General features: G+C 46.4%; 1 protein-coding gene across 1 annotated transcript in view; it reads left to right on the forward strand.

Annotated features, from left to right (window-relative positions):
- Nucleotides 1–6987, forward strand: part of doc2b (double C2-like domains, beta) — a gene marked incomplete at both ends in the record, with an annotated part of 91355 nt that extends 84368 nt beyond the window's left edge. Inside the window, 4 exons of the mRNA XM_080014396.1 lie at nucleotides 1202–1359; nucleotides 3373–3454; nucleotides 5969–6065; nucleotides 6851–6987. Coding sequence (XP_079870522.1) covers nucleotides 1202–1359; nucleotides 3373–3454; nucleotides 5969–6065; nucleotides 6851–6987 — 474 coding nt within the window. The remainder of the gene's footprint in view (nucleotides 1–1201; nucleotides 1360–3372; nucleotides 3455–5968; nucleotides 6066–6850) is intronic.
- Between the last annotated feature and the right edge of the window lie 4781 nt (nucleotides 6988–11768).

Below are 11768 nucleotides of genomic sequence, written 5' to 3' on the forward strand. Positions count from 1 at the left end.
ACCCCATACATCCGTGCAAAAAGATGATTCAGCCGCTGAATCATCCGCAACAAAAGAACTCGCCTGCTTTTATCTCCTCTTATTATAGAGCTAAGAATCTTTTTTTCTTTTTTTTTTTTCCGCCGCATCTGCAATACAGTAAGGTCATCTTGAAATGGGCGAGCGCTCCAAAATGTTCCGCGCTGAATTCAGTTTAGCGTGTGTCCAAATGTGCCCTTCTTCTTCAAAGCAGCAGTATGTTTTTTCAGATGTCAACTCAGTACTCCACAGTAATTTCCTTCATATACACAAAAAGGCTCTTAGCTACATTGCTTGTGAAGGTCAGCAAATGAGGCAAATATGTGGGAGGAGGTAGGCATCAGCTCACTGACTGACAATTACGTTTTTATTTTTTCGGTTGTGTTTTTTGTTTTTGTTTTTTGTTTTTTTTATCCCTACTCTTGGTGTAACTTCTAACAAATCCATGAAATGTTCTGTCAAATGTCAATTTCACATGGTCTCTCCAAGGCATTTTCAAGTATATCTCATTTGGACACTGGCCAAAATCTTTTTCTGCTGTGTGATACACAGTCGCAACTAGCAGTGGATCACCAATACCCCTTTTAATCTCATCTCGCAGATGCTCACTTGGATTCAACCGAAGCAGCATGTGGCTAGGTTTGTTTGGCATTTATCCAGCATAGCTCCTCAAGATGTCTTCACCAATTGAGGAGCGAGCTCTCGGGAGATCTGCTTTTAGTTCTCCTCCTCCGTCTGCATTTGTGTTCTATTCCTAGCTCGGCAGCGATACCTTTTTTTAGGTGGCTGATTTACGTATGGCTCCGCTTAAAATGGCAGTCCAATTTTTGGTATTTCAACCAAAAATTGGACTGCCGTTTTGAGCGAAACCATACACGAGCCAGCTATCCTGAGAGTTATCCAATTCAATAAATCAGCAACAATATCGACGGAAAAAAAAAAATTGTTACCGACCTTTTTTCTGCAAACATTCTGCAAAATCGAAATGTTATCAAAACAACATAGACTAATTCATTGTGTTATTTATGCCGTCATATGTTTCCACTATAGTCACGTGGAAAACGACTCCAAATGTGCAATGATGATCACCAATCAATGATCAATGAACACCGATCGACACTAAAAACATCTTGTTGAGGTGGAGCTTTCGCCTGACCCCGCTTCTGCCTCCACTGAACCCCAGGTCAACAAGACGGAGGACAAGTCCCTGGAGGAGCGGGGACGAATCATGATCTCCCTCAAGTACAACTCCCAGAAATCCTGCCTGGTCGTGGGCATCGTGCGCTGCGCCCACCTCGCCGCCATGGACGCCAACGGCTTCTCCGACCCCTACGTCAAAACGTGAGTGTCGTTCGCGGAGTCGGTGACCTTTAATGCGCAAAAAAAGGAGGCGATAATTGATCGATCAGCGATTGACCGCGAGCGTGAACATCATCCTGAAGTAAGATTTTCTTCAGTATCCTGATGAAGACGTGTGATATGATCATCCTGTTCTGTTCTACCTGTATATATGAAGATGTACTATGATATATAAGACTTAATTCTGTTTGTCTCGTCGGCATCAACACGTGGTGTGAAACTGAGACTGTGTAGCTTTTCCAAGTTGTTATCGTCGATAGTTGAAAAACCACACAATCTGTGGCAGACCGTGTGTCAAGAAGACGTTTTGTATCAGAATCAAATGACCGTATTCAAGAGTTCAGCAAGAGTTATTTTAGTATGAAAGGCTGTTTCTCCTTATATTCCTTTTTTTTTTCTTTTTTTTTTATACCCCCCGAAACTGTGTATGATGGCGTGTTTGATGAAATGTACTCGGGTAGCGATATCTTCCTCGTCGATCTCTTCCTTCTCGACAAAGTCGCCCCTTTTTCTTTTTTTTTCGTCTTAGTACACCAGAGGGCTAATAACTCGAGCATTGTGAGCAAACAACAGCAGGAGATTGCTCAAATCAAACGCTCGGCGGAAGCTGTTGCAAAGTGGATTAGCCGGCTGTGCTAACATTCCGGCTGGGAGAAAAAAAACGCAGGCTGGCTCGGCTGCGATTATCAGCTGTCGCGCGGCGCACCGGGCGTCCGGAGGGTTGCAATTTGAACAAGTGTTCTATTTATCGCACCTGAACATTTTCCTCGAGTCTTTCATCTGGCCGAGCAATGAGAGAGCAATTAATTTCTGACTCCGCACCCCCAAGAATAAAAGCCCGAGTCGTTTGAAAGAGTGGGGGCTGGAAAACTGTTTTCCCCGCGTTTCGGCTTCGGAGAAGGAAATCGAGAAAAAAAAACAACCTCCGTGAAGATTGAAGGACATGCAGACAGATAATGGATTCCCTAGCTGGCTCTTATGAGAGGGAACGAAAGGAAAACGCATTCTCAGTCAGAACAAAAAAATCAAACGGGGACGCGAGATTCTCCCCTCCGTGGACGAACAACTTCCGAAGCCTCTCCCCGCGCCGAGCCCCGCCGAGGTCCGGCGAACGCCGTCGCGGTCGAGCCCGCCTCCGAGATCCACCGGGTGTCTTCTCCTTGGGACCGAAAGCAAAGGAAAAAAGGGAGAATCACTGTTGTGAAATATGGACGTATGCTGCTGAGAAAATATCAAATACGAAGAGCAGTGCATAGCCAAGGCTTGTGCAACAGCCATCTCCTGCTACGGCGTAAAGACCAGGGTGGATTAATTGAAATAGATCAGCCTCCCTTGAGGACTGTCATAAATGATATATGGCTTACCGCCCGAATTGCCTTCGATTCACCAAAGCACCGGGACAATCCGTCTGCGGCGAAAACAATACGTTTCGCCTAACGAGCCGGGAACACTTTGTCATCGATGGGCTTTGATGGACTGTGCATCGGCTGTGCAGTCACATTGGACCACGCCGAAAGAAAGCCTCTTTTCTTTTTTTGTTACGTTTCTTCGATTCGCACGGCGCATCTCTCGGCACGGGGAACTTGCACGTGTTGCCCCCCGATGTCAACGGTAATTAGCGTAATACAGCGTTCTTCTGCATTTGAAGGCTGATGAAGGGTGTGTGTGTGTGTGTGTGTGTGCAGAGGGGTATTTGCTGACTGAAGTGTAGCAGTCCCCGTGTACCTGATATGGGCTGTAGGGCAGTGCCACGGCGCCCTCTGGGGGTGGAAGCTGTAAAACGCCCATGTACAGATTTCCTTATTTTTTTGTTATGCGGCAACAGGTTGAGATGCCACGTGTCGGCGGACTGTATTTTCCTGGGAGGCAATTGGCTGTCCCAGCTCCGGTAGCGTTTTGAAAAAAAGCTCCTGAAAGACGGAAGCGCGCAGATTAAAGTACCGCTCCTTGGCGCCGTGATCATTCGTTCAACATGCGATCTCTCCTCGACTCCAGGTACCTGAAGCCCGACGAGAACAAAAAGTCAAAGCACAAGACCGCCGTGAAGAAGAAGACGCTCAACCCGGAGTTCAACGAGGTACAGGGACGCCTGGGGGCCCCGCGATATTTGGGCCAACATCACATAATAACATGAGGACCAACAAAGCCCATTCACACTCAGGGGTTTGCTTTGTGTGGGATCTGGCTTCATCTCTATTTACAGAAGTTGAATTGAATAGACAGCACCTCTCTCCCCCTATGCATCTATCTCTCACACACTGTCTATACCCAGATATGCTTCCCACCTTTTACTGGACACAGTAGTTATCTCAGAAAAACATGAGCTGAGATGTTCTCACAAAGCAAAGTAGCTGTTGCCTCTTTGGAAGGTCAAAGAAAAACGTAAAGGAAATGTTTTTGAAGGGGCCGGGGAGAGACAAACATCCTGTTTTCTACCCTAGGTTCTACATTATAGAGTTTTATTTAATTGAAAAAGTGTCCTTCAAGATAATCATTTGTCTTGAGACGCTGGGATGGATTTCGCCTGGCTACGGAGAAAAAAAACAACATATATATATATATCAGGGATCGAGTTCCAAGTACTCACTTCTCAGGAATTGATTTCACAATGGGGTCCCTTCGGCGCTTCGGTGCTGAAGGGAGACAAGGCAGACAGCCTCCACTGTGGGGACATACGTACGTACCCCCATCTGGGTTGGGGACATACGTAGGTACCCCCATCTGGGTGAACGGAGCCTTCTGGAACACACACACACACACACACAAGCACGCACGCACACACACACACACAAACACACACAGGCCAGTGACTTGACATTTGCTTTGACATTTTTTTTTCTACTCATATTCATTTCGTCACCTCCTGCCCTTTTCCATTAGAGGCAAACGCCGGGGCCTTCATTCATATTAGGAAACAATTTGTTTTATTACTGGGAATGAAAATAGCCCCCCCCCCGCTTTTATGAGGTTGGAAATGGATGTCATGAAAGATGTTCATTCAGTGGGAATGGGATATTGTCGTAGTTGGAAGCGGTTCATCGCGTCTCGGGTGCGCGTAATTACCACTGAGCTCTTCTGAGAAAAAAAAAAAAGAAAAAAAAAGACAAGGGAGGCTGGAGAGATACATGCGGAAGCTGTCGAAAGGTAATCAAAATTTTCCAGGTTTTTCTGTAAGGATCCGATAGTGAATTAATTGGATATTGTCGGGTGCACAAGCCAATCTTTTTTTTCTTTTTCTTTTTTTTTTTTTTTTAGTGCTACATATTCACTCATAGTCACTCATACATATATTCACTCTTTTTATTCAGATCGAGAGCGAACTTAGCATATTTAATGGGTCCATTCCGGTCCATTGTCCGGAATTATGAAGTTTTAATTGTGACGCACAGAGGAGCAAAGGTATTTTGCGGGGTTATTAAAATGTTCACTTGGACAGTTGAGGTGTGGGCTCAGTACATTTAGCATGAAAATGGAACGATTCCCAGATCTCCTTTCTAGGAGTCCTGGAATGGTACTGGTGGCGGTTTATCGGTCCTATCCCCGGCCAAAAAAATTATCAAACTTTACTGTCCACAGAAGAGGAAATTTTACCTTTGGCTTCACAGGTTGGTTAGAAATACAACACGATGACAATCCAGAATAAAAATAAACAAACGGGGTATCCGTATCAGAGCATCACCCCCGGCACAAACATCCAAGGATGGCCATGTCAAACGTGAAAAAAAGGAAGTCAATGTCTCTAACACAGAAAGATGGATTATAAATCAACCATTACGTTCTAACTATGTTCTAGCCCCGAGCCAGTCCGTCCCGGATTCTGCCATTATGTGACGGCATAAATTATCACAAATTCAGCTAATCTCTGCGAAAAATGCATCAGCACACATTAGCAATGTTTCTGCATATTTTGAATCAAATATTTGAATAAGATGTTATAGGGTCAATTCCATTATTTCGTGGCATTTGAAATTATTATTTTAAATATAAATAACACAAATTAACAGTACAATACTGTTACAGCCACAGAATAATGCTTTTTTTTACCGCTGGATTTTCACAGTCTAAAGAGAAAGATTATTTTTTCTAAAAGAAGAAGGTTTCATTGCACTTTTTGAGAAAGCTTTGGCAAATTGGGAAATACGGTAGCTGTGGTACAATATGTAAGTGAAAGTAGGTAAAGGTCGCCGCAATTTTCAGGGGACTTCCAAACTAGGCATACAGTTCAGTGAAATGAATGCATTGGTATCAGTAATGATAAAGTGGTATCAGTCCATCTCTCGTCAGAACCAAACTGAAATAGAAAACAAAGGATTTAATACAACCAACCACGTTGCACTGAATTATATTGAAGTATGATCAGTGAAGGCGTTAAGATGTAACTCTCGAGGACTAAACAAGCTGAAAAGCCAACATCAGCAGCGTATTTGTCGCATAAATAGGTCAAAACATTGCACACGGTGAGATATCGCGTAACAACCTGCAGTGCAACTCTGGCACAAATCCACTCCAACGTCTGTCTTGCTGTGAAAGGAGCGCTCGCAAACCTCTTTTTTCCTCATTGTCCCTCTCTCTGCCACTCTGCCTCGTGCAGGAGTTCTCCTACGACATCAAATATGCAGACCTCACCAAGAAGACCCTGGAGGTGACCGTGTGGGACTATGACATCGGCAAGTCCAACGATTTCATAGGTGAGTGCAGGTGCGCCGCCGCGTCAGACCCGCTTCTCATCAGGCGCGCCGCCAAAGAAAGGGGGGGGGGGGGGGGAAACGACCGAGGCGCGCATGAAATCCACCCACGTCAGCGGCGAGTCCAGGCCGCGACCCGAGTCACCCCCTGCCCCTGTTCCACTGGTGCTGGTCGCCCGCCCCACCCCCACCCCCACCCCCTTCCCTTCCAGCTGAGTCTACCATCTGGCCGCCCAAGGCTGGAGTGCGGAGTGCTCACTAACCAAACGGCGGTGCTATATTTGAACACGCCAAATTTGCCACGCCATGGCAACCGGTGGTAAACAGAGCAGGCTCTCACGCTAGGCTACGAATTGGCGTCGATCATGGAGAGAAAGTGGAAGTAGCGAGCGCTCCGGCAAAAGTTTCGTCGGCGGATTTCCTCGGTAACTCACCCAGCAAGCATTTGAGCCGAAAGAATGTTAGTTGCCCGGTCACGCGGGGTCGGCGCGAAGAAACGGTTTGATTTGTCGGGGGGGGGGGGTAACCGCAGCCTTTTTCTCGTCTTGTGAGTAACGTTTTGACTTGGAAAAAACAGTGACGTTGTGGGCCTGGAATTTTGTCGAAAGCTCTGAAGTCGGCGTGTTTTCGAGCGGGCAGCGCCATAGAGACGCGTGAAACAGCTTGAAAACGCCCCAAATAATCCTGGAGGTGCTCTCCTTCGCTGAAGCAGAGCTGGGCGGGGGCTTAATGTGGTCACACAGATGTCTGTCTTACGGGTCCCCTCTGCTTGCGCCCCGTGTACGCAGGTGGCGTCTCCCTGGGCATCAATGCAAACGGAGAGCGGCTCAAGCACTGGTTCGACTGCCTCAAAAACAAGGACAAGAAAATCGAGCGATGGCACACGCTGACCAACGAGCTGCCCGGTTCCGCCTTCAACGACTGAAGTCCCCAGCGGCGAAACGGATCAGCGTTCCTGCCTCAATCCCCCTCCTCCGTCCGTCCTATCTCGTCTCTCGCGTCTCCTTCACCGGGTCGCGACTTAAATGGTTCCTCCCTCGTTTAAAAAAATATAAATAAATAAATAAAAAGGAAAGAAGGGGGGGGGGGGAGAAAATCGATCTCAAATAGGGCTTGTTTGAATCAGCAACAAAGATAAACTGCGACAACCACGACAAACCTGTCACGTGCACGGTAGGGGGTTGCACAACAACAGCGTTTTTTCTTTTGTTTTTTGGTTTTTATTTTTTTATTTTTCAAGTGCTGATGGAGATACAGCATCAGCGTCTCGTCCAATCAGATCAGTTCGAGCAGCTGCCTCCTTTGGATCAAACGCCCTGTAAAAGCCTTTAAATCTATCCACCAGTGGCCAATCAAAAAAAATTGCTGATTCCGCAATTTCATTCGTTTTGGCGGTTGAGAGATCGGACCGAAAAAAGTACAATAATAAAACTGACCGGACAGAGGTCCGCAAATCCCCAGAAGTTCCGAACTCTGCGGAGGAAAAAGAAATTGACCAAGCGCTCTTATCCCAGTTCACTCGCAAACAACGGAAATTCGGCTCATTGGACTCCATAAGTGCAGTGCTGTGGAAACCAATAAAACAGAGCATCAAAATAAACATTGCAGTTGGCAAAGATTGCAAAAAGCGAATAACTATGAGATTGCTGATGACATAGCATCGCTGCACCTCCAATAGCAAAACCCGTGTTTACATTCCAATTTTTTTTTGCGCACCGCGCATAAAGTTGGTGGGGCGCGCCAAGACTCTACGGCCGGCCGGCTGGCGCACCCGGAGCGTGTGCCGTCAACACACATTCATTCGCCGCCCGCGAGAGGCCAACTTCCTGCGTCCGTTTGCGAGGGAAGCGACAGGAGCGGAGTCGGCTCGCCTGACCCGATAGTTCTGCGCAACCCCGCACACGGGATGTAGCCACGCGTGGCGGCCGCCGGGCGCCGAGTCTCGAGGTTTCAACCTTACCGGCCGAAAGCGCTCGGAATTTGAACATGGAAAGTTTACGTCAGACTCAGAAATAATAACTAATAATAGTGGGGGAAAAAATCAAATAAATAAGCATGCATTGTTTACAAGGGCCTACATTCGCTGAATGTCAAGATCGTCCAGTCGCGACATGCAGGCTGTGCCAAGAGGGGCACGGGCCACAAGGGGGATTTCTTTTTTGTACAGATATATATATATATATATATATAATCATAGTATGTTGTTAAATATGTCGCCTTTTTTTAAATGTACGCCGCCCCCCCCCCACTACGAATGTATACTAACAAACGGAATGTACGTGTTTCGGTCCCCCCCCCCCCGTCCCCCCCAGCCACCCTGTAAGAACGCACACCCTCTCCTCTTGTTTTTCTCCCCCCCACGTGCGGTTTGTGTTGTGTATTTCCGAATCTCCCGGTCTGCGTGGCATCCGCCGTGCGTATCTGGCAATGGAGGCGGCTGAGCGAGCGGCCCAGAGCGGCCAATTGTGCATGATGGACGATCTATTATTAATATTTGCTTTGTTTTCTCACCTTTTCAGCCCTGTTATGCTGTTACATGATTCATATTTGGTTGTTGTCTGTTTTCACCACAAGGTATATCAAAGATTTGAAACGATCCCTTTCTCCTCCCCAATTATGTGTGTAGCCTAACCCTGGAACGGTCCGATTAATGTCAAACAATATCAATAATAATAACTTTGGGAGGTGTGTGTCCATGTGGTGGTGTTTCCATAACGACAGGTTTAAAGTGGACACACGCGCGCAGCCACACACGCGCGCGCACACACACACACACACACACACACACACACACACACACACACACACACACACACACACACACACACTTCTTTTCCATGGTGCTAGACAGCACGTTTTCTCCCCTGTGTAACCTGCCAAAGTAGACCCTAGGGACTGGTTTTGCCTGTTTAAACGATAGTGTTATTGTGAACGTAGTGCTATTAGTTGTTTTAATATAGCGGTCATGATTTAAAAGTGACGTCACACGTACTTCTACGTATTTTCGAGAGAGTTACACTTCTTTACACAAAGGGTTTTTCGGTGGCATTAAGGCACTTGGTGGCATTTAAGATGTCTTATCACATCCCAACACGTCTCCCCGGGGAAACGCTGCGTCTGGTCCCTCGCCAGCGTTCCGATCTCTCCATGGTCATTGAATTGTGAGGCATGAACTGTCGACCCTGTCGGCGGTTATGATTATCCCTCTCCTCCCCGTAGCGGTGGTCCCTCCCCCTCTGACTGAATATACAACTTAATCCAATCGTGTGATATTTTGTATGCTGTCTGCCTTTGTACGCAAGCTCGATATTACAAAAGAAAACTGCATGTGTGTGTGTTCTTGGTTTGTCATGAGATGACTTTGACTAATGTTTGATACTGTTTTCTGTAAAAACAAAAGATAAGAGAAAAAAAACACCAAACTGTGGTTTGCTCTAAGATTATGCTACAAGTCGGTCTTTCTTCTGGACTATATTTTGTACCTTTGAACACTATTGCATTGCCTGTTTGGCTGCTGTATTGACTCTCTGGAAGTGTGACTTATTGTGAATTAAATCTCTCCTGCTTTTGTTCCTTTTGTTCCTTTTGTTCCTCCTATTGTACACACACAGACAATGTATGAATAGAAGGAATTACTTTATATTTATATATATATATATATATATATACTGTATGTACGTACATGTATAGATATACACCGATCAGCCACAACATTAAAACCACCTGCCTAAAAGTGTGTAGGTCCCCCTCATGCTTCCAAAACAGCTCTGACCAACCCTACAATGTTGAGGTAGGTGGTACGTGTCAAAGTATCATCCACATGAATGCCGGGGCCCAAGGTTTCCCAGCACAACATTTCACAGAACGCTGCCTCCTTCCCGTCGTGCGTCTCGGTGCCATTTCTTACCCAGGTGAACGACGCACGCGCTACCCAGTCATCCACATGATGTAGAAGAAGACGTGATTCATCAGACCCGGCCACCTTCTTCCATTGCCCCATGGTCCAGTTCCGACGCTCGCGTGCCCAATGTAGGCGCTGTCGTGGGTGGACAGGGGTCAGCGTGGGCACTCTGACCGGTCTGCGGCTACGCAGCCCCATGCGCAGCGAGCTGCGATGCACTGTGTGTTCTGACACCTTTCTATCAGAGCAGCATTCACTTTTTCACCAAATTTGTGCTGCAGTAGCTCTTCTGTGGGATCGCACCGGAAGGGCTGGACTTCACTCCCCACACGGTTCAATGAGGCCATGGGCGCCCATGACCCTGTCGCCAGTTCACCGGTTTTCCTTCCTTGGACCATTTTTGGTAGGTACTAACCACTGCAAACCTGGAAGACCCTACAAGACGCATCGTTTTGGAGGTGCTCTGACTTAGTGGTCTAGCCATCACAATTTGGCCCTCGTCAAAGTGGCTCAGATCCTTACGCTTGCCCATTTTTCCTGCTTCCAACACATCAACTTCAAGAACTGACTGTTCACTTGCTGCCTAATATATCCCACCACTCGACAGGTGCCATGGGAACAAGATGAGCAATGTTATTGACTTCACCTGTCAGTGGTTCAAGAAATAGACAGGCAGCAGTGGCGTCGTTAGGGTTGGGCAGTGGGAGCTTTAGTCCCCAGTGTTTTATGAATAGCCGCCAATCTAAAATAGCCCCGATCGCTCCCTCTCTGACGGTATTGACTGTGCCTACGGCGCGCCAGCGATAGTGTGGCCACTCTTCGGCGGTACCGACCGTCAGAAGGAGCCATCAGGGATGCAGAGCCGTCCTGCGCGGCTATTTTAGATTGGGGGCTATTCATAAAACATTGGGGGCTAAAGCTCCCACTGCCCACCCCCGAACCACGCCACTGCTGATTGTATATTTTTTCTTGAATCCAACATTAAAGGCTATTATTTTAAATGGGGGGCTATTCACATCACAGTGTATACAGCACCGTGCGTAATGGGGACACTTTCTCCGTCAAGCGGCCAAAATGGCCAGAGCCTGGTCAGGCTAAGCACCCGATGTGTTTGCATCCTAGCAACGCCCCAGATAATCAGTGTCCTAGTTTTTTTTCTTCCGCGGTTTATTACAATGAAATAATCCCAGGACACACACCATTATCCAGTTAGCCACTAAAAACAAGAACATGTACAGCTTTCATTGTGAAACTCAAGCTTGTTCTGATCAACACAGCTGGTGTCCTGGTTGGAATCTGGCAAATAAGTGCAGCCTAGCAGTTTTGATCGTGCAACACAAGAGCTCATTTCCATTATTCTTATTATAATTATATATATATATATATATATATATATATAAATTTAAGTGGAATTTGAAAAATGTTTACAGCACGTTATTGTGCCAAGACAGTGGTTGGTCACAGTCCTAGACAATTACATACAAAAAATATATAATATTTTAAAAAGATGTTCCAATTCTAAAACAGTTCTAGTTTGCAAACCTGTAGGAGCAGAATAATTCACAATTCTGGTATTTTGTGTGTGTGTGTGTGTGTGTGTGTGTACATATAAAGCCCGGGTGTTTAGGCATGAGCCATAATATAGTGCACAAGGAACATCACTTTGTTGTATTTCTCTTTGTGTGCAGTGGAGCCAGAAGGCTTTATAAGATGTGAGCTGAGGGGTCGATCTTTGGATTTCACAGTGGTCACAGGAAAGAGATTAGGGCTTATCCCTGTCCGCAGTTCGATATGCCTTTTGTTGT

The sequence above is a fragment of the Zeus faber genome (assembly GCF_960531495.2).
Source record: "Zeus faber genome assembly, chromosome: 14".
In the NCBI taxonomy this organism is placed as follows: Eukaryota; Metazoa; Chordata; class Actinopteri; order Zeiformes; family Zeidae; genus Zeus; species Zeus faber.